At 52.0% G+C, this 24590-nt stretch overlaps 1 protein-coding gene across 4 annotated transcripts in view; it reads left to right on the forward strand.

Moving 5' to 3' along the window:
• Nucleotides 1–24590, forward strand: part of SYT6 (synaptotagmin 6) — a 57528-nt gene that overhangs the window by 12358 nt on the left and 20580 nt on the right. For all 4 annotated transcript variants that reach the window (XM_029230166.1, XM_029230167.1, XM_029230168.1 and 1 more), the window contains one exon: nt 474–1029. In XM_029230166.1, the coding sequence (XP_029085999.1) occupies nt 474–1029 (556 nt within the window). The remainder of the gene's footprint in view (nt 1–473; nt 1030–24590) is intronic.

Below are 24590 nucleotides of genomic sequence, written 5' to 3' on the forward strand. Positions count from 1 at the left end.
TACAGCTAGAACGTGGCAGAGCCGAAATTAACCTATGCAGTCTGACTCCAAAGCACAATAAATGTTAACTATGGTGGTGGGGATGGTAGTGGTGGGGATGAAGGAATGCCACGTGGAGGGTGGGAAAGGATGGTCCTTCTCAGTCAGGGAGCTTATGGTTTAATGGGGGAACCAGACTCATGCCTACCAGGAAAGAAACCTAGAAAGCAGGTAGCAGGAAAGCAGGAAAAATGATAATGATCACAATGGCTAACACTTACTGAAGCTCGTTATGTACCAGGCTCCATTCCAACTACTTTTCATATATTAAGTCATGCACACCGAGTGTGTGCAGAGGGAAAGGGGGTCAACTGGCAGGAGGAAAAGGGGGCCTCACAAGGGGTAGGATGAGCCAGGGCCCTGAGCCATGCCTGCTGGCATTCCCCCACTACTTCCCCCACCTCACTCTCTCACCCCCTCCTGCCCTCCGCCAGGCACACGTCCTTCAAGCGCCACCTGCCACGGCAGATGCATGTCTCCAGCGTGGACTATGGCAATGAGCTGCCCCCTGCGGCGGAGCAGCCCACCAGCATTGGCCGCATCAAGCCCGAGCTCTACAAGCAGAAGTCAGTGGAGGGGGACGATGCCAAAACTGAGGCCAAGACCTGCGGGAAGATCAACTTCAGCCTGCGCTACGACTACGAGAACGAGACCTTGATCGTGCGCATCCTGAAGGCCTTCGACCTCCCCGCCAAGGACTTTTGTGGCAGCTCTGACCCTTACGTCAAGATCTACCTCTTGCCTGATCGCAAATGCAAGCTGCAGACACGGGTGCACCGCAAGACCCTGAACCCCACCTTCGATGAGAACTTTCACTTCCCCGTGCCCTATGAGGAGCTGGCTGACCGCAAGCTGCATCTCAGTGTCTTCGACTTTGACCGCTTCTCCCGCCATGACATGATCGGGGAGGTCATCCTGGACAACCTCTTTGAGGCCTCTGACCTGTCCCAGGAAACCTCCATCTGGAAGGACATCCAGTACGCAACCAGTGTGAGTACCGCCCTGCTCCCTGGGCTTCTTGAGGATTTGCAGTCCTGGATTTGACTGGGATGTGTCCCGCATCCTCCTCACCCCTAGAGACAAATGGGCCTCTGCCCTTCAGGGTACGAAGGGGACGCTGACTAATAGCCCAGCCCACTCTGGGGAAGTCCTTGCCCTGGGGCCCACGTTGCGGGGTGGGGGGGGGGGCAGGGAGCAGAGCCCCCATGTGGGTGGGAAGGGAAGGGAACATATCTATGGCTTCTGATCGCATGTTCTGAAGTGGTTCTCTCTACCTGCCAGGCCTCAGGTCTACCACCTATAAAATAATATATGTCTTTAATCATGGGTAAGGATTGGGCCAGGCCCGTAGACTGACTCAGACAGCAGTGTGAGCCATGGGCATTGGTGTGTACTGGAAGCCCGGCACAAGCAATCAAGAACAGGCTGTATTAATTGGGATAAACCAGGTTATGCCGTAGCCACAAACGATCCTAGGATTTGGTAGCTTAAAGTAGCCAAAGTTTAGTTCTCGATCATGTTACATGTGCTTTGCAGCTTGGCCATTCTTCCTTGTTACTTAGGGATCCAAGCCAACAGAGGCTCCGTTTTGACCTGTGCCCCTATAGTTACCACCTGAGGAGGAAGAAGATGTGGCAAATCATGTGCTAGTTCTTAAAGCCTCCGTGCAGAAGTGGCACATGTCACTTTCACTCATATTTCATTAGCCAAAGCAAGACACATGCAACTCCTACTATCAAGGGGGCCGGGCAAAGCGATCCTACCATGTGTCCAGAAGGGGGACTGGAAGTACTTAATGACCAGCACTAGTGACTACCATGCAGCAGAGCCCCTGCTCTTAGGCCCTGCTTGCCTGGGCCAGTCCGGGAGTTGGAGCGGGGCGGGGGGGCTTGAAGGGAGACCTGGCTAATCCACACATGCGGGAAGGGGATGCTTGGCTGTTCATGATCAACTGGAGTTAACCATGACGGTGTCAAGGAGCTGGGGCTCAAGTTGACTTTTAAGAGGGAGGACAGGTTTGGCACAGAGAGTTAAGAGGGCATCTCCAGAGCCCTTTGGTCCAGTGTAGACAGTGTTCTCCAGTCCCCTGGGTGGCAGTTGAGGAAGCTGTGTAATTGCATCCCACAAATGTAGGTAGCATGCCTCTCTCTAAGCCCAGCCAGACAGCTGAGAGCCCTGCAGGGGTGTTGCCACCAAACACCAGTGGCCTTGTGTCTGGTGTCTTGAACGCTAACTGATCATCTCCTGGGATATTTCTTGCACTATTTGCCTGAGTGCAGACCCTCCCTTTGGACAATCAATACTCAATATCTATGGGCTGAACTTGTAAGGAGAGAGGCTGGGAGAATCAGCCCCACTCTGGTGGGAAAAGGATAAGAATCGATTTGTTCAAAGAGAGAAAGCTTGGTGGACTCCGTTTCTGCTCCAGAGAAGGTCTCTGGGACAGCCCATTCTCCTAGCTGCTGCGGACTTTGACCAGCCCAGTCCGATGTCTCAGTGCCTCCCCTACTTTTGCTCTCCCGAAATGTCATCCGCAAGAACAGCACAAGCAGCGGGGCCGGCAGACAGGGCGGGCAGACGGGGCGGGCTGGAACAGCAGCTGTGTGCCAGCCTGAAACCCAAGAGCTCCGCTTTATAAATCACTCTGAAGTTTACATCTGGTGCAGCTCTTCCCTCGTGGTCTCGTAAGGCAGCAGCTTCATTATCGTGACTATACAGGTAGAGAAAAGCGGCTCAGTCCCCCCCATACTGAGGCTGAGGCCCAAGTGCTCAGAGAGAGGTAGGTGTGAGGGCCAGGGGCTGTGGGAAGCAGGACTCAACTCAGCCCTCTGAAGAGCCTCCCTTCTCCTCTCCAGAGGCCTCCCTTTCCTGTAAGTTGAGCTCCAGGCACGATGAAAGCCCTAGTCCTGGAGCATGCGGTCCGTGCCCAAGGATGCCCCTCACCTGAATGCTAACTTCCTACATCCTAGAATTCTGTGGCTGTCCCTGCACTCGTCCCACACCCCTTCCTCAGCCCCGCTTCAGAAAAAGGCAGATCGTCCGAGAGGAGCGGGACAAATCATTGCCACCCTCATCATCCTCAGTCAGTACCACGCTAGCCCTCCTCCATCTCCTCCTAAGCAGGACTGTGCCAGGAGCCGGGGAGCTTGGGGGGCTGGGATAGAAGGCAGCCTCTTTGACCCACAGAACTTTAATGCAGTAGCTAGTGATGCAAATACCGTGAGGCTGTAAGATCTGAGAGCTAGGACAGCCAGGGAAGGTTTCCTGGGTGGGGAAGGAGAATTCAGGTGGGTAGGGAGGGACTGTTCTATATAACTTGATAGGCAAAAGCAGGAGGAGTCTGGGCCCAGGAGTTTCTGAAGCAGAAGATCAGGTGATTTGCTCACACTCTCTGTCTTGCTCGCAGTTTGTCTGCACTGAATGTTCTGCCTGGTGAGGCCCCTGGGGCCCTCCCATCCACAGCCTCCCCAGCAGGCCAGCTCTCAGGGGTGGGCTCTTTATCCTGGGGGGTGAGGAATCAGACAAAGGAAAGGAAACGGAAATAAAAGACTGGTGCTTTTACCTGTGCTTACTCTAAAATTGTAATTATTTTGAGGCCAGAGAGGCCCAAGCCCTAGTAACGGGGAATGATTGAGCACTCAGTGTACATGAAATCCTGCAGCCAGCACTGTGGGGCGCGGTGCACATGAGCACAGCCGGCTCCCATCTTTCCTGCATGCCAGATTCCTGCCAGATTTCATTCCTAGAGCTGCATTTTGGCCCCCAGCTCCTCCGGCCTGCAGGCTGGTCGCCGAACACGTCCAGCATTTCTGCCTCTTGCCTTTGCTCCCAAGGTTTCCTCTGGCAGACAGGCTTTTCCCCCACCTCTCTGCGTGGCCCAAACCAATCCACCTTTCAAAGCTTCCCTGAAGTCCTTCCGCTCTCACAGCAATCACTCCTCTGGATTTATTTTCTGGGTCCCTCATTTATACACTGAGTCATATTCTGCCTTGCAGAGTCCCCAGTGGCTCAGGAATGGCTTGTGTCCCACATTTGACTGTCTCTTGTATTTTCCCTGAAGGCTGAGCGTGTCATTTTATGCAAGCGTAAGAACTCAGCATGTTCTTGTTGAATGACAGATGGCTTAGTTAATTCAAACAAAACTACGTATTGGTGCACAAGGAAAGGATTATTAAAGAAGCAATGGAATTTGGGTGCAGTTAACCTGGGAAGGCTTCCTGGAGGAGAAAGTCAAGTAGTATTTTGAAAGTGAGTAGAGCCAGGCATGGTGGGGAGAGACCTGGGCTGTGCATTCCTGCAGAGAGATGGTTCAGGTAGATGGTTTATGTCTGGAGTAGCAAAGAGATTAACCAGCCTGGACTGAAGTAGAGGGTCAGGGACCCACAGTCTGGACTGAAGTGGAGGATCAGTGACCAATAGTCTGGGTAGAAGGAGAGGCCCTGTGAGAAGTGGGCTCGGGAGGCTGCTCTGATGTCACAGGAGTCCATGAATGCTGTCCCCCTGGTACTCCTCATACTTGTGTGGGAGAATCAGGTGCAGCCCTGGCAGGTGGAACCAGGCAGGTTCCTTGTTTTGGCCGCTGCCCCAGTGCCCAAGGTGGTCTGAAGTAGCAAAGCCTGGAGCATTTGTGCTGTTTTCTTACAACCACTGAGCATGGAGCTTCAAGGCTCGTGAAGGGGAGGTGTTCATCTGGGGAGGCTAGCCCTTTGTTAATTGCAAACCTTAAGCCCCGAGGGCCACTCCCCTCAGCATCCCCAGGTTGTTCTGGATGGAAGCCTAGGCTGTAATGGAGCTAACATACACCCCACCAGAGGGCGAGAAACAGGCAAACAAGATGTGCTAGGACAGTCAGAGGTCTCTGCTGTTCCCTGGAATCAAGAAGCTCAGGCATGGGCAGGTCTGCCACTGAGGCTCCCACCTCTTGCCTGGCTTGAGGTCCTCTGGTGGTCTCCGGGCATTGCCCGTGGTCTCCTGGGCATTGCCCGTGGTTTGCCATTTTCTCTCCACACAGAGCTTCGATTGGCTGAAATCATTCTGTTCTTCCCTTCCCCCTCTCCAGCCCCCAGTCTCATTATTTCTATATGAAGCTGTAGATTTATCATTAAAATAGAGCCGCCATCACCAGGGTTTGGTAACATCTCTGTATTCTTGTAGTTATTGTTACAGAGGCCTCAGACCCCAGTGCACACAAGTATTCCTGTTGCCATTCCAGCTCCTTCATGGAGGCTGTAATTGGGGCCATAAATATGTGTTGTGCTTGGTGGCATTAATGGACTCGGCCAACTTCCTGCCTTACCAGGTCCCCGCCAGGTCAGAATGAGTGTGTGTGTGTTTGTGTGTGTGTTTGTGTGTGTGTGTGTGGGTACAGGTATGTGTGTGTTTTAGGGGTGATGGAGTGCTCTGTATAATTCCAGGGAGCCTGGACTCGGAGTCTGCAGGGAGGAGGGGGGGCCTTATGTGGTAGAACAGTCTCTTTTCTAGCCTGGGAATGAGCTGAGCTGTGTACAAAGAGCTCAGGCTTTGATACCAGACAAACCTGTGTTGCATTCTAGCTTCTGCACTTTCTAGCTTTGAGACCTTGGGGACATTGTCTAAACCATGCCTCAGTTTCTACATCAGTAAAATGGGGATAATGATGGTACATACCTCATAGCGGTATTCTGTGTAGTAAATTAAATAAAATGCACAAGATGCCTAGGGCAGCACTGTCACAGAGCAGCCTCCTGAGCCCCATTCTTACAGTGCCTTTCCTTCTAACTCGGCCTGTGGGTCACTATTTGTACCACTCCCAGGCCTGATCCCCCACTTTTTTCCAGATCACCTATTCCAACAGGTTGTTGGTTGTTATTATTCCTGTTTTATTTATTTCTGTCTTTTACTTCTTGTCCTATCATGTGTTCTCTGTGTGACCTTGGAAAAGTGATTTGCCCTCTCTGAGCTGTGGTTTCCTCAGAAACTAGTTTCCAAGTTGTGAGATTCTGAGATTCTCAGCTTCCCCTATAGAGAAGTGGTTGGCTCTCTTGCTTTCAGAGCAGGGATACCCAGTCCCTGGAAGTGTGGTCTCCCTAGTAGAGGCCTAAACCCCAGGCTGACAGGCCACAGGGCAGAACTTCCAGACACACCCTCCTCCTTTCAGTGTCAGTAAGAATCAGTCCTCTCTTTAAGCCCCTTGGAAATGTCCTCCGGGGAGTTCCTGCCACAAGCAAGTCCCCACCAGCAAGCTTCCTTCCTCCTTTTCCCACGAGGCACAGTCCTGCAAATGGGCTCAGCACCCTCCCCACCTTTCAGATCCCCCATTTACTGGTTATTAATATGCAGGTTATTATTTGAGCTCCTACTAGGAGCCAAGAGCACAACCAACCTTATCGCATTTCATCCTCACCATAAGGCTTATTATTGTGCCCTGTATGTAAGTAAAGAAACGAAGGTTCCAGGTTCAGTGACATCCAGTGTCACCCAGACAGAAGGTGCTAGAGAGCCAAGACTCAAGTCCAGGTCTTCAACAGAGCCCACATCCTTGCATGGCTAGAGGGGAGTGAGTGTGATTACATTGCTCCTTGGACAGAAGATAGACCCTGAAACTGTGCAGCTCGTCAGGGGATCCAGACGAGTGACTGGTTTGATTTTCTCTTTGTGGCCTGGATCATTCCTCTCGTTTCAGGGGGCAGCTTTTGTGCTGACACTTGGATTCCGTTACCATCTCCCCAGTGTTCTTCCTGCGGCACTGAGTTTGACATTCATTCCTCTTTCATTCAACAAACATGTATTGAGTGTCAGCTATGTGCTGTCAGTTTGATCACTGAGCATGTGTTGGATACAGAAGCTGGGCTGGGCTGTGGAAAGGATGGCAAAGAAAAAGCCCCACCTCTGACCAAGCTACTGGGAAGTGTGGAGCATGCCCAGTGACCCCCAAACCCCTCAACCCCCTTGCACACAGGGCACACACTTGGGGACAGAGCAATTCAGGAAGCTCGCAACCAAATCATGCAAGCCATGTGCAGAAGTGTTGAGGCGAGATGGAGAAAAGAAATCAGAGTCAGATGAGACTGGTCTGGGAAAGCTTCTAGAAGAGGAAAGTTTTAGGCCAGGATTTGATGGCAGTGAAGGAAGAGAGTGTTGAAAGAGGGAGGGTCAGAGGGAGGGGAGTGTGTTTCTCTATTTTCTTTGGATTGGGGGAAGGATCTAGAAAGAACTTCTCTCGAATACAGTGGGTTCCTTTTCTTTGTGCAGTAACTACTTGTGGTGTAATTACCGTGTACCAGGCACCAGGCCAGCACAGGGGATACCATAACTTCAACTCAGTCCAGTCCTCAAAGCCTCACAGCCCTATGGGGAGTCAGGAGAGCACCTCCACCATCCCAGGGGACACACAGGTCCCAGCATGCTGATGGAAGGCTGGCCTCCTGGAATGAAATTGCCTTCCTTGCCAGAAAAGAGTTAGTTGCATTCTTTTCTCACACCCACATACTCAAGTCCAGTGTGATCCAAGGGTAGCTTACAAGAAGCCTTTTCAAGTAGAGCCAAAGAATCGGCACAATTGATTCGCTGTGACTCAGTCAATCACCTGGGATGAAGCCTCCCAGACGCTCATTGACCAGCAGCTTGATGCAATGCCTTCAAAGTACCCACCTTGGATCTTAGGCTCCCAGTTCTATCCTGGCTAGGAGCCGGGCAGGAGAAGGAGGGAAGCATCATGAACCTTCATCCACTCAACATGTCTTCAGTGATCTCTTAAAGAACTTATTCGGGTCCAAGAACACTGGGTATTGAAGGACAAATATAGTCCTTGCTTTTAAGGGGCTTACAGTTGGGTGGAGCTTTCGGAGCAAGTAAAAATGTAATCCAAAGGACACAATTATTTAAGTTGCACGAAATGGGAGAAGGGGAAAATAGAGGTGATTGCTGAAGCTGGGAGAGTAAGGGAGTGGAATGGGAGATGCAGATGGCAGAAGGAGAATTTGAGAACAAGAACTGAGTTTGGGGAACACCCAGAGTCAAGAAGAAGAAGGACAGGGACCAGAAAAGGGTACCAAGCAGGGGGAGATCCGAGAGAAAAGAAGAGAACTGAGGAAGGCAAAGGAGGGATAGTTCAGGAACTAGGCAACCGGAAGTGATGTGTTCCAGCATCTGTGGGGTACCAAGCACCGTCTTAGACACTGGGGATGCAGTGGTAAATGAAGCTTACACTTGTGTGGGGGAGACAATGAGTATGTGAGATAAATAGTGTGGCTGAGAGTGGTAAGTGGCCTGGAGAAAATAAAGCCAGGAAGCAGCGGGGTGGGAGGGGGGCGGTTTTGGGGTTGGGAGGGTGGCTGGAGGAGAGGATTGCAGGGTAAAACAGGGTAGGCGGGGAGACATCCCCAAGAGGAGGCCATCTGAGTAGACCTGAAAGACAAGAGGGAGAGAACCATGCATATATCTGGAAGAAGAGAGGTCCAGGTGAGAGAATGGTAAATGGAAAGACACTGAGGTGGGAGGATGCCTGGCTTTTTCAAAGAACCGTAAGGGTCCAGTGTGGCTGAAGCAGAAATGGGACTGGGGAGAAGAGAGAATAAAAGATGAAGTGAGAGAGGTAAAGGGGCAGGAAAGGTTCATGGAGTTCCACAGTCAAAAGTTTAAAAGCATCACTAGAGTTGATGGGTTGGGAACAGACTCTACAACAAGGGCAAAGACAGGGAAATCCGTTGGGAGGCTATTGCCATGAAAAAGAGACAGTGGTGGCTTGGACAAGGATGGGGGGTAGAAATGTAAGATGTGCTTCATTCTGGATGCATTTTGAAAGTAGAACTAGCAGTATTTGCTGACAGATTGGGTGCACGGTCTAGGGTGTAGAGAAAGAAAAATCAAGGTTGTCAGCCTGAGTAACTCAGGAGGGAGTCGCCATTGACTGAGTTGGGGAATGCTGGAGGAAGAACCCATATGGAGAGGAAAGTCAAGAGCTCAGGTTTGAACATGTTGTAGTTGAGATACCGTTGGGACATCCAACTGGAGATGTTGGATAGAAACTTGGATACAGAGTGTGGAATCCAGGGATTTCCCTGGTGGTCCAGTGGTTGAGAATCTGCACTTCCACGGCAGAGGGCACGGGTTTGATCATCCCTGGTCGGGGAACTAAGATCCCGTATGCTGCGTGGCCAGAAAAAGAGTGTAGAGTCCAAAAGAGAAGCCTCGGCTAACCAACTGAATTTAGGGGATGTCAGCATATAGATGGTGTTAAAAGCCATGAGACTAGTTGAGATCCCAAATTTAGAGAAAAGACCTGAGACTGAGCTTTGGGACACTCTAATGTTTAGATGTGGGGACCATGAGGAAGTAAAAGAGACTGATAACCCCCAGCCAGTGAAATAGGAGGAAAAACAGGAAAGTACAGTGTCCTAGGAAACAAGGACAGTGTGTCCAGGATGAGAGAGGGAAGGATCAAGTGTATCAGACACTGCAACGGATCAAGTAAGATGCAGACCGAGACGTGACCACTTTGTTCAGCATCAGCCTTGCCAAGAGCTGTTTGGTGGAGCCCCATTGGAGAGGTGGCCATTTGCGAAGATTGGGACGTGGGTTGTATCATTTTGGGGGAACTCTTTTTTATCATTTATGTATCATTTAGGGAGACAAGATTTCAAGGCCTAGGAAGGCTGGTTTTGCAGTGTGCCAGCAGGCTAGCTCCATGTATGGGCCATACTTGGGGAAAAGGTGGGGCGGGGATGGGGGAAAGTGGGTGAGCAGCCCCAGTTCACGCAGAGCAGATCAGGCCAAGACAGCACGTTGCATCAGGAATTTGCAGCGAGTCTAGGTATCCCTAGAATTCTGCCTTGAATTCCCGAGTGTCTGGACTCTTGCAAGCAGAACCAAGCCAGGATAAAAGCAGAGAGAGAGAACCTTCTAAAAGAGATCAGATCAGGGTCACATGGAAGCCCCAGGAGGTGTGAAAGAAGCAAGGCTGGGCCTGGGCTGCCCGCCAAACCCATGAAGACTGTTCCCCAAGCCCTCCAGCCAGAGCTGCTCTGAATCATGTATGAATCCGGCCAGCCCTGCCTACTCTTTGAGTGGCCTGGGCCCCCGCGAGCCCTGGCTGTGCCCTCCCGGCAGCCTGACCCCACTGCCCAAGTCAGAAGCCCTGGGTCACTCCAGGGCTGCAGGCCTCTCTTGTTTACTTTCTGCTCAGCTGGAGCTGCTTGTCTCTGCTAATGTTCATTTACCCACACACTCCCTGGGGCCTGGCCTCCTTATACTCATTATTCTCTGGAATGCTGAGCTCTCCTCCTGCACCCACACCCTCAGGCTTGGGGAAGGGCAACAATGTCCAGTCCCTGCCCCCACGCAGTTTATTCCTTCAGCCCCTGCCAGTGCAGAGGGCAGCTGGCTGGGCTCTTTCCTCTGCTCTCCTCCCTGAAGAGGGGGGGAGGGGAAGGGCCTGGTTGGTTGCCTCCCGCAAGGATGCCATGTGATGTGAGGGATGTCGAAGCCAGGAGCAGCTTTTCCTGCTCCAGAATAAGACCTGCAGCCCCGCCCTCCAAGCTCATGTCCTATAATGACCAGGAGGAAGTTGGAAGGGGGTGCGCCAGGGGTCCCTCCATGCTTAAAGCTCAGGTACTGAGAACGTGACTCAACCCGCTAGGCCCCAGGTTCTGCAGCCAATGTGACCTTGACTTTTCTGGGAAATACTCAAAGGGCCAAGGCTCCTCTAGCAAAGGGTTGCTGAAAATCCATCAAGAACCTAGAAAGGGGGAGAGGCGGGGTGTAGGGTCCAAGCTCCATTCCACAGGCAGCGTGTCTGTTCAGGAGAGAGAGGGGATAGAATCCCAGAAGGACAACACGGTCCCTGCATCACAGGTGAAAGCTCCAGGCCTGCAGGTTGTCCCTTCAGCAGAGGTGATGGATGTGCACCTTCCACACCCTCTCACTTGGGCCATGTGGGACCAGTAGCTGTTCTTGGGTACATGGGGTTAAAGGTTTCCCATGCGGGGCTGGAAAACATAGTTAATCGTTCCATGCAGGGCTCTGACCCAGCTGTAAATAATGGCTCCACTGGCTTCGTTTAAGTTGTTTCTAAAATCAGCCTTTCACAATAGGTCGTTCCCTGCAGCTTCGGAAGAAGTGGCCTTAAGAGACTGCCAGAGGCTCAGAACAGTGGAAACAGTTCCCTTCTCAGCCTTGATAAATTCCTAGCTTCCAGACAGCCCCACTGCCCACTTTGGCCAGCTGCCTGCAGAACCCAACTCCCACTGGCAACCGGACCGCAGCCCTGGTCTGCCTCCCTCCTCTGCCAGCAGCTTGCCATAGCTCCGATCTGGCTGGGCCAGCCAGCACTGCCCTGCCCTGGCCCCACGTGCCCTTCATTAGTATGCTGTGCATCTCAATGGTATAAATATCCAATCTTTCCCTTACAAGAGAATGAACGGGAAATCAGTAGGCAACAAGCTCATGCATCAACAAAAATCTGTTCCTCCAACACTGGTGCATTTTATGCTTCCCCCACCTTGCCGTGCAGAGCATGCACTTGTCTTACGGCTTCTACCACCTGATAACTCACAGTGACATTTTTCTCCTGGAGAGAGATTATTTGGTCACAAGGGAAGCAACAGCCAGACATCCCTTCTAGACACTATCAAGGACATTCAAACTGCAGGATTCATTAGGGAGGAAGGGATTGCAGTGGGTTCCCTACATCAGCAGCAATCCAGAGAGACTGGGGCCACTGGGTATAACTACGACCAGCATGGCAACTGACTTGGAAGAATTGGGGCAGTCCCTGAGGGGTTTCTAATTTCTGCGGATCCCGGTGTTATGACTCTGCTTTCTCGTGGACTCAGGGAAGGTCAGAGCTGGAAAGGGCCTCGGAGATGATCTGGCCCAACGTCCTCCTGCCACAGATGAGCAAGTTAAGACCAGAGAAATCGCACAACTTGTCTGGGGTGGCTCAGTGAGTCTGTGTGAATCTGGACCCCAACCCCGGTCTCATGAGACCCAGCCCTGTGCTCTTCTGACTGTCTTCCTTGCCTCTAGGCTTTTATAGGGAATTCTCTTGCCCTGGTTATTTTACTCCCTCCTTCCTCCCTTCCCTTCCCAGGCCTCTGCCCATTCCCTGTCTTCATTCTGTGCCTGTGAACCTCTCTATCCTGTAGGGAAGAGGGCCAAGACTTGGAGTCCAAGGCATGAGGTGTCAAAGGGCACAGAGCAAAGACGACATTCTCTCTGTCACAATTAGTCTCTTCCACGCAAGAGACGTCCAGTCTCTACTGGGAGTGGAAATAGGCAAACCAACAAGCAACGCCAGCAAGGAAACCAAGGAGGGAAGAGAAACTACATATCAAAGTGCCTTGGACCCTAAGCCAACTAACCCCCACCTCCAAGCCTCCCACTGCGCACACATATTTATTCCTTGGAGGAGGAAGGAGACAAAGCTAGCTGTAGAGTCTGGGTCAGCCTTGTCCAAGTGCTAGCCTATTTTTATGATGTTTCCATGTCAGCAACAATGAAGAAAGATGTGGCCTCTCCAGCAGGCAGCTCCCATCCCCACCCCAATCCCTTGCCAACCCCGTGCCCAACTGGTCCTCATTCACCCTCATCCGTCGTCCCCTGTAGCCACGTTTTCTTTGCAGGTCTGAAATGACACCTACTCATTCTCCATGAATGTTTAATGCCTTCCTCTCTGGACAAAGTCTCTGAGACCTTGAGGGTTTCTCTAGGGCTGCAGCGAAACTTGGGATGGAGGGTTTTCCATGGAATCCACTTGGCCTTGGGAATTAGAGTGGGGGAGACAGCCCCTGGGATGGGAGGGGCTGGGGCAAGATGTTTAAACCCTCACCCCTCTCTGGCCAGTGCAGGCTGGCATTGCCTTCGGTCTTGATGGCCCGAGAAGTGCCAATGATTGCTTCAGAAGACTGCCTGTCTTCCTGCTAATGGTCTGGACTTGGCACGGCTTGGAGTTCAGGGAGGGCGCCAACATCCTTGACAATGGGACCAGTTTCTCCAGGAGCTGTTTTCTATTGTGATAAGAAATCGTGTGTCTGAGCACGTACGTGGTGGGAAGGAGTCGAGGTGAGATGGGAACCGATCAGAGAACAAGATTGAGATCGCCGTCTGTGTACACAATTCCGACTGCAGGCATGAGCGGGGCATCAGCTGGGGCCTCTCTCCCTCCACGTGCCAGGCTCTGTGCGCTTACCTTTAACCCTCACTACCACCCTGCAGAGCGGGTACTGTTGTGATCCACTGCTCACAAAGCCAGTGGGAAGCAGAGCCCGGAGTCACACCGGGTGCGTGGGCTCCACTGTATGTGCCCCTAACTCTCTCTGCTGCCTCAAGAGCTGGCTCGGGGGGCTGTCCCCGAGAGCCCCCTCTTCCTAGGATGGATGGGGACAGCAGATGTTCTCCGGGTCCCCCTCTGGCGCTAATTGTCTGTCTCTTGTGAAGGGTCCCCTTCTCAGCCTTTTCTTTCACTGACCCAGTCACGGGATGCAAGCCCAGCTCCACCCCACCACAAGCAACACAAAGTGAGTAGCAGAGCTCGATTGGAGGTTTGTTCTCGTGGGAATCGGGTATCTATGCCCCTCTGCCCAGTGAACAGCCTCGAGCGGCAGGGGAGGCTGTGGGAGGCACCTGCTCCCAGAGGTTCTTGCTGCCCTGCCTCCCATAGAATGCCTGCTCCCCTCAGCCTAATGGCTCCTCTCCACCTTCCCCAGGCTCTCTGCCTCAATCACAAACAAACTATGCCCCTCTTTAAATTGCCCTGGGAAATTTTGTTCTTGCCAGCCCTTAAGCCCGGGCTCAGTTCCAGCCCCATCTGCAAACATTCACAACCCAAGAAGGTATTCAACTGAATGACGGGCCCTCTTCCCCAGGAGCAGTGGAACCCTGAGACTCTTATATTGCCTTTGCTGGCTCCACCCTCCATAGAAGGCAATTGTGGTTTCAAATAGCATTTGTTTTCTCTTTTTACCTAAGAACTGGTATGGTCACTGGCATTCCTTGAGCCCACAAAGGGGCATGTAGGGCCGTCCCTGTATATGCAGGAGAGGCCCCTCTTTAGGGGGACAGGTGAAATTGCTACCTGAGATAGGAAGGGGGACCCACTTTCCATCTCAGCTCTCCCAGTTCTGCCAGTAGGCTGAGAATGAAACAGCCCCGCCCACCAAAATGAGGCCTAAGTGGGAGGCCCCAGGTGGTAGGATTGGATGAGGTTTCAGCCAGGAAGGATACAGGCTGTTAGGAGACCACAGATGAATGTCCGGAAAAGAGAGGGTGCCACTCCCCAGAAACGGGCAGAGAGCTTCCGGGGAGGGGCGTGTGAAGTTGTCCCAGCCCTTTGGGCCTGGAGCCCAGTGGTGAAAGGCTTCGAAGGCGCCCTATCTGTGTGCCGTTGTGTTTTCTGTGGTTACTTCTTTTGTTCACCCTCAGCATTTGGAGTTCTTTTTCCCATTGCAGGGCTATTTCAGGGATGCCGTGGGAACCAGGAGTAGACCAGGTATGGGTGTACACCTGGGTTGGAGCTTTAAACAGAGTGCAGAAGGTGATAGGGCAGATAGAACTGAAGAGAAAACCCTAAAGGGAAGATGGGGCAGCTCAGGGTCGGGGGAGAAGGGAGGTACTGCTTCAGCCCTTCCCCCCCCAGGCTAGCCTTCTCCAGAGCCCTTGTGGGGAGGGATGGCGTGCGGGGTTCTCCCAGCCCAGCCCTAGAACAGCACTGGCATGGGACTCCTTCCCCGCGGGGCTGATTCCACTTTCGGAGAGCCTTCAATTGACTCACAACCCTGTAGTGACACATTGGACCATGTGCTCGGAACAGTCCAGCTTCCAGAGAGAGAAAAACAGCTCTGGTGGTGTGTCATGAAAACACAATAAGCATGTCCCTTCTTAAGAAGTTGGGGACAGGCTGGCTTTGTGACTGGAGGCAGCTGCCTGGAAATGCTCTAAGGGGAAAAACATGGGACCAAACTTTCTTCTTGCTTCTGGGCTGTTTTGGTAGGCCTGGGGAGAAAAAGGGGCCAGGGAAAAAAGGCAGGCAGCGAGGGCCTTTGTAATTCCAATTCCTGCTGACACGGCTTTTTGTTTTGTTTTGGTTTGGTTTGGTTTGGTTTGGTTTTAGTAAATCCTATCCAAGGCTGGGCAGACACCCAGCTCACTTTCGGGAGTGAGTGCACCCTAAGGAAAACTATTTCCCCAGCCCCATTTGGGCAATGTTTACCAGAGAAACTCTGGTTGAGCAACTATTCCTCTTGCGTGAGAAAGGAAGGGAGGACTCAGCAGGGTCTCTTGACCACCTTGGGTCTGGCCAGCTGGAGGCAGCCTGGGCCTCCCTGGGCCAGACCTCAGGCAGCCCTGTACGCACGCGCGTGTACACACACACCTGCACGCACGCTCCATCCATCAGACACTGGGGACCCAGCAAGAGGCTTCTTCCCATTCAATCTTGCTTGATTGGCTCTCTGGGACTCCGATCCCCCAGAGAGAGACACCTTTTGGTTGCCCCGAGAAACTGCATTTGGAAAAGAAGAATTTCAGGAAGACCTTGCGTCCTGAAGGTTATGCAGCTTGTGACATACCCATATGGGTGACGATAATAAGCCCACAACTGCTTCCACAGGCTGCCCCCCACATGTTGAGAAGGGAGGATAAGGATTATCTCTTCACTCTTGGGGAAGCTGAGGCACTGATAAGGGAGCAGGACTGTTCAAGGCCACACGGCCAGCTCTGGTCTGTCAGTCAGGATCCAAGAGGCCTCCGCAAGGCATTAGGCAAACACGGTGCCATCCCCCAAGAACCTGCAGGTCAGCAGGACTGGGAGTCAGGAGACCAGAGCGAGAATCCTGCCTCTGCTGTGTGGCCTTAGACAAATCACCTCACCTCTATGTTTCCTCATTAGAAAAATGTGGGAAATAACCTGTATTTCACAAGGTTGAGGTGAAATGCCAATGAGAAAGGGCCTCCAGAGGTTCTTGCCGCACTTGATTGTTCCCGGGACTAACAACAATAACACCTAATGTGTTTATAAAGCATGTTCCAAGTACATTATCTCATTTGACACTCTCGACACAGTAAGAAATCAGCATTTCAATTTTGTAGATGAGGCAAACTGAGGAGATTCCCTGGAGTCAAGTTTTAAAGCGATAGAACAGAGAACCAAAAGTGAGATCATTTTCTTTAAAAGCTGTAAGACTGTAATATATTTTACCCTTCCTTGCCTCAAGGCAAAGCATTATATTTTTGTTTTAGATATTCTGGAAAATACAGAAAGCCATAAAAAAAGAAATGCAGAGCACCATAAGCCCATTATCCCGAGATAACCTCCATTAACATTTTGATGAAATCCAGAATCTTCCTCTTACTTAGAAAAATCACCTGACGGCATTGAGGGGCAGGAATGCTCTGGAGACCAGAGAGGGTTGAAGCATTGTCTAGGTTAGGCCTGGAAGTTCCTGGGATTAAGTGATTCTGGAAGAATGCTAGCATGAAGGGAAGGATGCGGTGTGGAGAACAGGAGGGAGAGACTGTTAGGCGAGCAGGGCCGAGGCTCAGAGGTGGGGTTGTGAAGACCAGGCTCAGGAACCTGGGCCCCCCAGGCCTGCCTTCTCACCATGGACCATGGCCATTGCTCGTCTTTATCAGTGGACCCCTGAGTTCCTAGGGATGTGAGGAGTGATCTCCTCTTCCCAGCTGAATGAGGTTGGGACATCCTGGAAGACCCTCTGGGGAGCCCTACAGCCTCACAGTGAGCGCTTGACCTTCTTCTGGGGCCCGGGGGTGGCCCTGGGGATATTACCTCTCCCTCTTCAGCCAGCTGGCTTCCTAGTGGACAGAGCCCCAGGGACAGCCTCCAGGTATGGGCGGTGTGGTCTGGCACAGCTCTAACCCCACCACGGCAGCATTTGGGCCACTCTGAGAAACCCATCAGCAACTCTGGGTGTCTTCCCAACATGCAGGACTGGGTCGCAGCCGACCAGGCCCTCCTCACCAATCCCTGGGTCCAGACCGCTCACGGGGCACGTGCCCCAAGGGCCGGGACCCCATCTTGCTATTAATAACAATATTACAAGTGCACCTGGTCCTTACATAGCACTATTGAGTTTACAGGACCCTTTTACACACATTGCCTCATTCAGTCCTCAGCAAGTCTTCGCAGGGACATTATTCTAATTCTGCAGATAGAGAAAATTATGCTGAGGCAAGACAGAGTGAATTGTCTGAAGGTTGCACAGCAAGTACTAAAAACTTTAATTTATTTGTGTCTGTCACTTTGTGTTGCTCTAAAAAGGATTTAGCTATCTCACAAGACCTATAATATGATTACAAATAAACTTAAGACACCATACCAATGTGGCAAAAGAATAAATGAAAGAAAGTCAAATGGAGTCCAGAGGGGCCAGCACCCAGTACGTGTGCCCCACCATCGGAACGCTGTCCGGAGCAGACTCACACTTGCCTGGAAGCATTCTAGCAGCTATGCGAGAGGGAAGCCTAGTCACAGGGTTCTGTGTCCATGAAATAAGTATAAACCAGATGCTTGGGGAAAACAAAGCTACCCCCTGCTCCTGGGACCAGAGGAAATAATGAACAACATCGCGGGGCCAGTTCAGAGCCTGGTCTTTGAACTCCAAAACCTTATGAACACCTCTAAGCTTCAGTTTCTTCAAAGGGGGTGGAGGTAATCGTAAGACCTAGTTCATGAATTTGCTATGACATGTAAATGAGGTTCTTAAAGACACAGACCTACTAGAGAATGGACTTGAGAATATGGGGAGGGGGAAGGGTAAGCTGGGACGAAGTGAGAGAGTGGCATGGACATATATACACTACCAAACGTAAAATAGATAGCTAGTGGGAAGCAGCCGCATAGCACAGGGAGATCAGCTCGGTGCTTTGTGACCACCTAGAGGGGTGGGATAGGGAGGGTGGGAGGGAGGGATACGGAAGAGGGAAGAGATATGGGGATATATGTATATGTGTAGCTGATTCACTTTGTTATAAAGCAGAAACTAACACACCATTGTAAAGCAATTATACTCCAGTAAAGATGCTAAAAAAAAAGATTTATAAAAACAAGTAACTGAGATAACAGACGTAAAGCACTGACACACACTGCTTCACCAGGGCTCCAGAAGCATTAGAGGAAACCAGAACACTGGCTAGTGAGGGTAGCGGATATGACCCCCGAGGACAACCTTTCAGAAAACCAAGCTGGTTTGGCACGGTGGTTGAGCGAGTGGCCCTGTGGTCCGGCTGCGTGGGTTTGAGCCACATCTCCCACCTCTTTAGCAAAGTGGGCTGGTTAATATCTTTGTGAATATCTCTGGTGCTTGCGTCCTCATCTGTAAAATATGGCCAAGAGTAACCCCTAATCTATAAACACAGAGCTCTTAGCCACGTGCCCAGCACACCGCGAGTGCTTGATGAGTGTGAGCTACGAGTGGGACCTTGAAGGCTCTTCCCTTGTAATAATCCTCACCGTGGTGGAGGTTAGCAGTCTCTGGAGTCCAGGGCTCTCGACTTTCCACTGCTGCCCCTCGGGGTCTTGTTTATTTGCATGTCCCCTGTAGCCCTTAACCCTGGCCTTCACCTGTAGGTACTCAATTCATACATGTGGAATGAAACTGGAAAGTGAAAGAAGGGGATTCCAAAGTGGTTTAGGGGTTAAAAAACTCCATCTAGCATCAACTGGGCCGCCCAGGCTTTCAAAGCCTCTGTTTTCTGATCTGTAAAACGAGAAGGGATCTTTGTAATATCCAAAGACCCTTGAGCTCTTATACTGATTATCACAGAGAGGTCTTTACTCTCAAACTGCTAATTGCAGTAGTTGCAGAAGGTGCTTGGCTAGGAATTCTATAAAGAGACCCACTTCCCACCTTAGTCTCTAAAAAGGGCGTGGGCCAAAACAGAGTGGCGGGTGCTCTGCAGAGCCGTGGGGTGCGTGGTTGGTGGTGAACGCACGTCCCGGAATCTGTGATTTCGCATTGCCTGGCCTGGCAGGAAGGGCCCGGATCAGCCTGAGAAAGGCTTACCACCTTGAGGACAGGTGGCCTCACTGCTGCAGACAGGAGATGGTGCTGTCTGGCGTGAGAGCAGAGGCAGGTGGAGGTGGGGTGAGAGGAGGAGCTGAGAGAGGACGGCAAGGAAAGCCAGGCTGCATCTTGCGTAAGGAGCCTGAGAGGTGGGCCTGAGAGATGGGGGTGTCCAGGGAGTAGCAGGCCCCCGGTCAGCAGCAGTCACCACAGCAGGAGTAGTGGGAACCCTGGGGATGCCCAGCATGAGGGGCTGAGGCTGGGCTGGGCCAGGAGTACGGCTGTGGGGTATGGCCTTGCCTTAATGCCAGGCTGGCCTCTTCCTGAACCTGGGGGCTGTCCAGGCTCATTCAGTGCCAAGAGGCAGTCCCTCCGGGAGAGGGAAGGAAGGATTTGAAAGAACGTCCGCTCTGGAGCTCAGGCAGCACTAGCCGTGGCTCTGGTAGAGGGCAGTCAGGAACACTGATTCCACGAAACCTCTCTTCCCCACCCCCAGGGCTGCCTCCCAGCCTGAGCCTCATTCTTTGTTTCTGCCACTCTGCACTTGGTGCCTGGAAGAGAGGAAATAACCATTAGTGTCACCTGCTCCCCAGTGGGAGACATTAGCTGGCTCTGGCAGAGCATGTAGCCTATAATTTTTGGAGGAGTTACAATAATGGGGCTAATCTGGTGTTTCATCATCATGCTTCTGGGTGAGCAGAGGGGGAAGGGAGGCCCTGGGCCTGGTGCAGAACAATCTCCCGGCACAGAGCTCTGTACTTCCTCGGGCAGCTTTAGGGGTCCTGGAGCCACGCTCCCTCCTCCCTTGCCCTCCTCTTCCACCAGCAGCTTCTCCTTCCAGAGGTGGATTGTCAGAACGCAGCCTGGAGACTCCTGAGGCCAAGCCCAGCCCGAGGCAGTGCCACAGCAGGACAGAGCAGGAAGGGGCCTGGGCGTTTGAGGAAGTGTATGAAGAGCCTGCTCTGCACTAGACCCCCCGTGCGAGCGGTTTAAGTGCACACATTCGTTCATCTTCACGGTTAAGCCCATTTTACAGATGAGAAGGTGAGGTCATCTGGTACAATGCTTTCATTTTACAGCTGAGGAAACCGCAGCTCAGGGAGGCCCGATGACGCACCCTAGATCACTCAGCCAACCGTCAGCAGAGCTGGGATTTGAACCTAGGCCTCCTGGCTCTAAGTTCAATGTTACCCCTAAGTTTATCCTGTTGCTGGGGACACCTGAGCTGGTGCCTGGAGCCCAAGAAGACCCACAGGTGTCCTTCCCTAACCCCACTTATTGAAGATGCTTCTGGGTGGGGAAGCCCAGGGCTGGGAGGAAAGAATGAGGCAGGCTGCTAGCCAGCACAGCTTCCCATGGGCCTTGAAGTCAGGAGCTGTGGCCTCTGAAACCCAGGCCAGAAGATGTCCTCGTTCCCACCCTCTACCCAGGGACGTGCCCAGGGCAGCTGCCCCCTTTCCTCTTCCTGACTCAGATGTCCACAGAGCACACCTGGCCCCTCAGCCCACCAGGTGGGCTTTGGATAGCACATCCATTGGGTGCAGGGCCACCGCCTGCCCCAATATGGCAGGAGAATGATTGTATGCTCGCTGCACATAAATTTTGATTTTTCTACTAGCAGCTGGCAAAGTCTTCCCTGTGGTTTCCTCATATGCCTCCAAATCAGGGGCTTAGAGCAGCTGCCCAATAGGGAACCATCTTGAGGATGGCTGATGCTCGTTGTCAGAGAGGGTTAGACAAGTTCAATGGCGTTCACGGTTATGCAGCTGGAATGGAGTAGAGTAGAGATTTGAACCCTGGGTTCTGCCCCAAACCCCACGCATCCCCCACTGGGGCTGTTCTGTAGCAGAATTGTGATGCCCTCCCCTCTGGTTAGATGAAGAGCCAGGACCTCAGCGTCCCACCAACCCCCCAGCTGAGAGTTCTTTGTTGATGACTGTTGTGGGTCTGGATGAGGGCCACTGAAATGCCTGGAAACTTGAGAAGGCCAAGGACACTGGACTTCCCAGCTTTGGAGAAGGGAAGGCAGTCAAAACTGATACTGTCTTCAAGACTGTGAAGGCATAATGTCTGCGTTATGATGAAACAGCAGGTGGGAACTAGGAGGGAAGGGTGTAAGTAACCTGGGAGGCACTGGGTTGCACGTCAAGGAGAATTTCCTGAGTTCCAGGATGATGGAACACTGCGAAAGGTGTGAGTGAGATGTCTTTAAAAAAGGCCTCATTTGTTGAGTTTAATGTAGTCCTGCTTGGAAGCTAGGATTGGATGAGTTGACCAGTCACCCATGGTCTCTTGCTGCCTAGTGGCATGTGGAGCTAGCTGTCTTGCTCCGATCCACAAAGATCCCACACCAAGGGAGTGAATTCCAAGATATGATGCTTGCAACTCTCCCAGGAGGCCCACAGGGACTGTAGACCATCCCCTCTCCCCACCTTAAGACCTGAGGAAGCCGGAAAACAAAAGTGAGGAAAATAACTCCAACTCTGCAGGACACAGAGGGAAACACTTTACCTGCCCAAAATTTCTTCATGAAGGGTTTCCTCCTCCCAGACCTGGTGTCTGCACCCCAGAGAAGTTCAGGTGGGAAGATCCATGCAGAGAGAGCACAGGGTCCTTCCACTGCTGGCCCGGCTTCCTCCTCTCCCAATCTTCTTGCATGAGGCAGTGTCCACTGGAGCAACTTAGCTCTGGGTGAGATGATGACATATAGGTGCATTTCATGAGGAACGGCTGACTGAGGTTGCCGGCACTGGCTGGTTGAAGTGAGCAGGAGATGGATCCCCTCACATCACACACTTGCCCCTTTCAAGAGGAAGCAGACTGGGGCAGCCAGAGAGAAGCAATGACTCTGAGTCTCAGAGCCTTCCTCTTTAGGGCTTCTTGCTTCCAGAACACTGAAAAATTTTGCTTTCAAAACCCACATGGGAGGTTTTGAAAACCCACGTGGTGGTGCAGTGGTTAAGAATCCCCCTGCCAATGCAGGGCACACGGGTTCAAGCCCTGGTCCGGGAAGATCTCACATGCCACGGAGCAGCTGGGCCCATGCACCACAACTACGGAGCCTGCGCTCTAGAGCCTGTGAGCCACAACTACGGAGGCCACATGCCACAACTACTGAAGCCCGTGCGCCTAGAGCCCGTGCTCCTCAACAAGAGAAGCCACCGAGATGAGAAGTCCGCACACCACAACAGAGTAGCCCCTGCTCGCCGCAACTAGAGAAAGCCTGCACGCAGCAACAAAGACCCAACGCAGCCAAAAATAAACAAATAAATTTATTAAAGAAAAAAAAAACCCGCACGTGTCCTTAGCCCACCTGATCCTCAATAACCAGGAGCAGAAGGTAGGTGGAGTGGAGCACAATTCCAGAGGAGGCTGGGTGGCATGAAGGAGGAGAACAAGGCCTCAGAGTCAGCAGACGGGAGTCCAAATCCAGACCTGGTCGATCACTCTGAGACCCTAGGTGATTATTTGACCTCTGTGATCCTCAATATGGCAATAATTGTGGGTTCCTGCCAGGAATGTTGTATGAACGAAATAAATTAAGTACAGTATGGTAAGTACCCAGCATGGTCCCTACAAACAAGCAGATGCTCCATATCTGTCAGTCCCCTTCTCTCTTAACTTTGGCTTTGATCACGAAAATAAGGAGACAAAGTGGAAGAAATGTCAAAATCCCAGCCAGAGTGTGTGTGGTCAACTGGCTCTTCTAACTCCGCAAGGCAATGGTTCTCAGCCCCTAAGACTTCCCTACAGGGCTTGTTAAAATATGGAGTGCCAGGTCCCACCCCCTGTGAGGGTGGGCCCAATAATTTGCATTTCTGGCAAGTTCCAAGTTCTGCTGCTGTATCAGACCTTTCTAGAGTGCCATCCAGTTTTCTTAAACCACCTAAATTTGGGTGAGGCCCCTTCTTGCTAAAACTCAGCTCTGCGGCGTGCCTGAGGCGCGTAGGGAAAAAGTGGAGGGTGACGGTGAGCAAGCGCTCCAGGTGGATCAGCGTGGCTTTGATCCATCGGAACTTTGTTTGCACCTAAAAAAGGAGAAGAGGCCCTTCTATGATCCTAACTTTTGCTTGGCAACACTGATATTGAATGACTTTCGTCATACTCCATGTCACAGAGGCTCTAATAGGGTCTTGTCCAGGGCAGCCTCGGAATCTCCTCGTTTGCCTTACGTTACAAACCGAGCATACAGAAGAATCACCTGGGAAGCCTGTCAATCATTCGCACATGTAGGTCCCACCCTCAGAGATCCTGACTCTGTAGACCTGGGGCGCAGCTCAGGAGTCAAGCCCCCACCTCCCCAAGTGAGTCCAACTCAGGAGACCTCCAGACCATGACCCTGCCTATTATGAAAGCTCTGGGTTCGGGAGCTTCACAAGTCATGTCCTCTGTCCCTAGAAAAGGCCGGTGATCAGAAGGGAGTCTGTTGTTAGAGGACAACCCCCTTGTGGCTGAACTGGACCACACCCTGAGCAACAACTTATGAGGCTCCACCCTGAGCTGTCACCCACATGGACACTGCCGGACAGACCCAAGGCTGAGGTTATGCAAGGGCCCACACCCGTCCTTTTCACCGCCTTCTAACCAGGTGCACCTCACGAAGCTGAGTTGCTCATTAATTCAACAAATATTGGTGAGCCTGTGTTATTTATTTACCAGGCACTGTGCTCAGTCCCGGGAATATAGTGGTGAGTAAAATACGGGACAGGGACCAGGGTAAGGTAAGCAAGGCACCAAGAGGGCAGAATGTATGGAAGCATTCGCTCTTGGAGGCATGCGTGAGTGAAGCTAAGAATGAGGGCCTCCACCGCCTTTGCTTTTGCAACCTGGGCACTTTGGTTTACTCTGCCCTAGTCCTGGCCCTGGTAAAACAGATCCAGTCCCTGTCCTTTGGGAACACACAGTCTAGAGCAGGGGCTGTGGCTTTGGAGGAAGCGGCCTGAAGGATGAGAGGACACCTGCCATATGAAGAGTTGTGAAAAGAATGATCAAGCAGAGGGAGATGAATGTGCAAAGTCCCAGGGGGCACAGTTGAGGAGCTGAAAGAGCCTGAGGGGCTAATGCGTAGTGAGGAGGGCTGAGGCAGGGGGAGGGGGAAGGGTTGGGCCCTGATCATGTAGGGCCCTGTAGGTCTTGGGAAGGGTTTTGGGCTTTTATTCTACCACAGGGGGAAGCCACTGGAGGGTTTCAAACAGAGGAGTGACGTGGTCCATCTTACAGTTTTGGAAGTGCTTTCTGGCTGCTGTACGGAAAGTGGGGCAGGAGAACAAAGGGAAGCAGGGGGCCTGTTAGGAGGCTGTGGCATGGGAGCAAATGAGAGGGGATTTTGCCCTCTGTGTGGCACTGGAGGTGGAGAGAGGTGGGTAGACTCAAGATTGAATTGAGAAAGAATTGACAGGGCTTGGTGTTGAACTAAATGCAAAGGAGCAAGGAGGGCAGGCATCTATGACGAGGTCTTGTTTCTGCCTGGAGAAACTGGATGGATGGAGGGGCCATTTCCTGAGTTGGAGAAAACAAGAGGAAAATGTAAACAGAAGAAGCTCAGAGTTCACCCTG

This window comes from Monodon monoceros, unplaced genomic scaffold (genome assembly GCF_005190385.1).
Source record: "Monodon monoceros isolate NGI ecotype Baffin Bay Population unplaced genomic scaffold, NGI_Narwhal_1 Super_Scaffold_18, whole genome shotgun sequence".
Classification (NCBI taxonomy): domain Eukaryota; kingdom Metazoa; phylum Chordata; class Mammalia; order Artiodactyla; family Monodontidae; genus Monodon; species Monodon monoceros.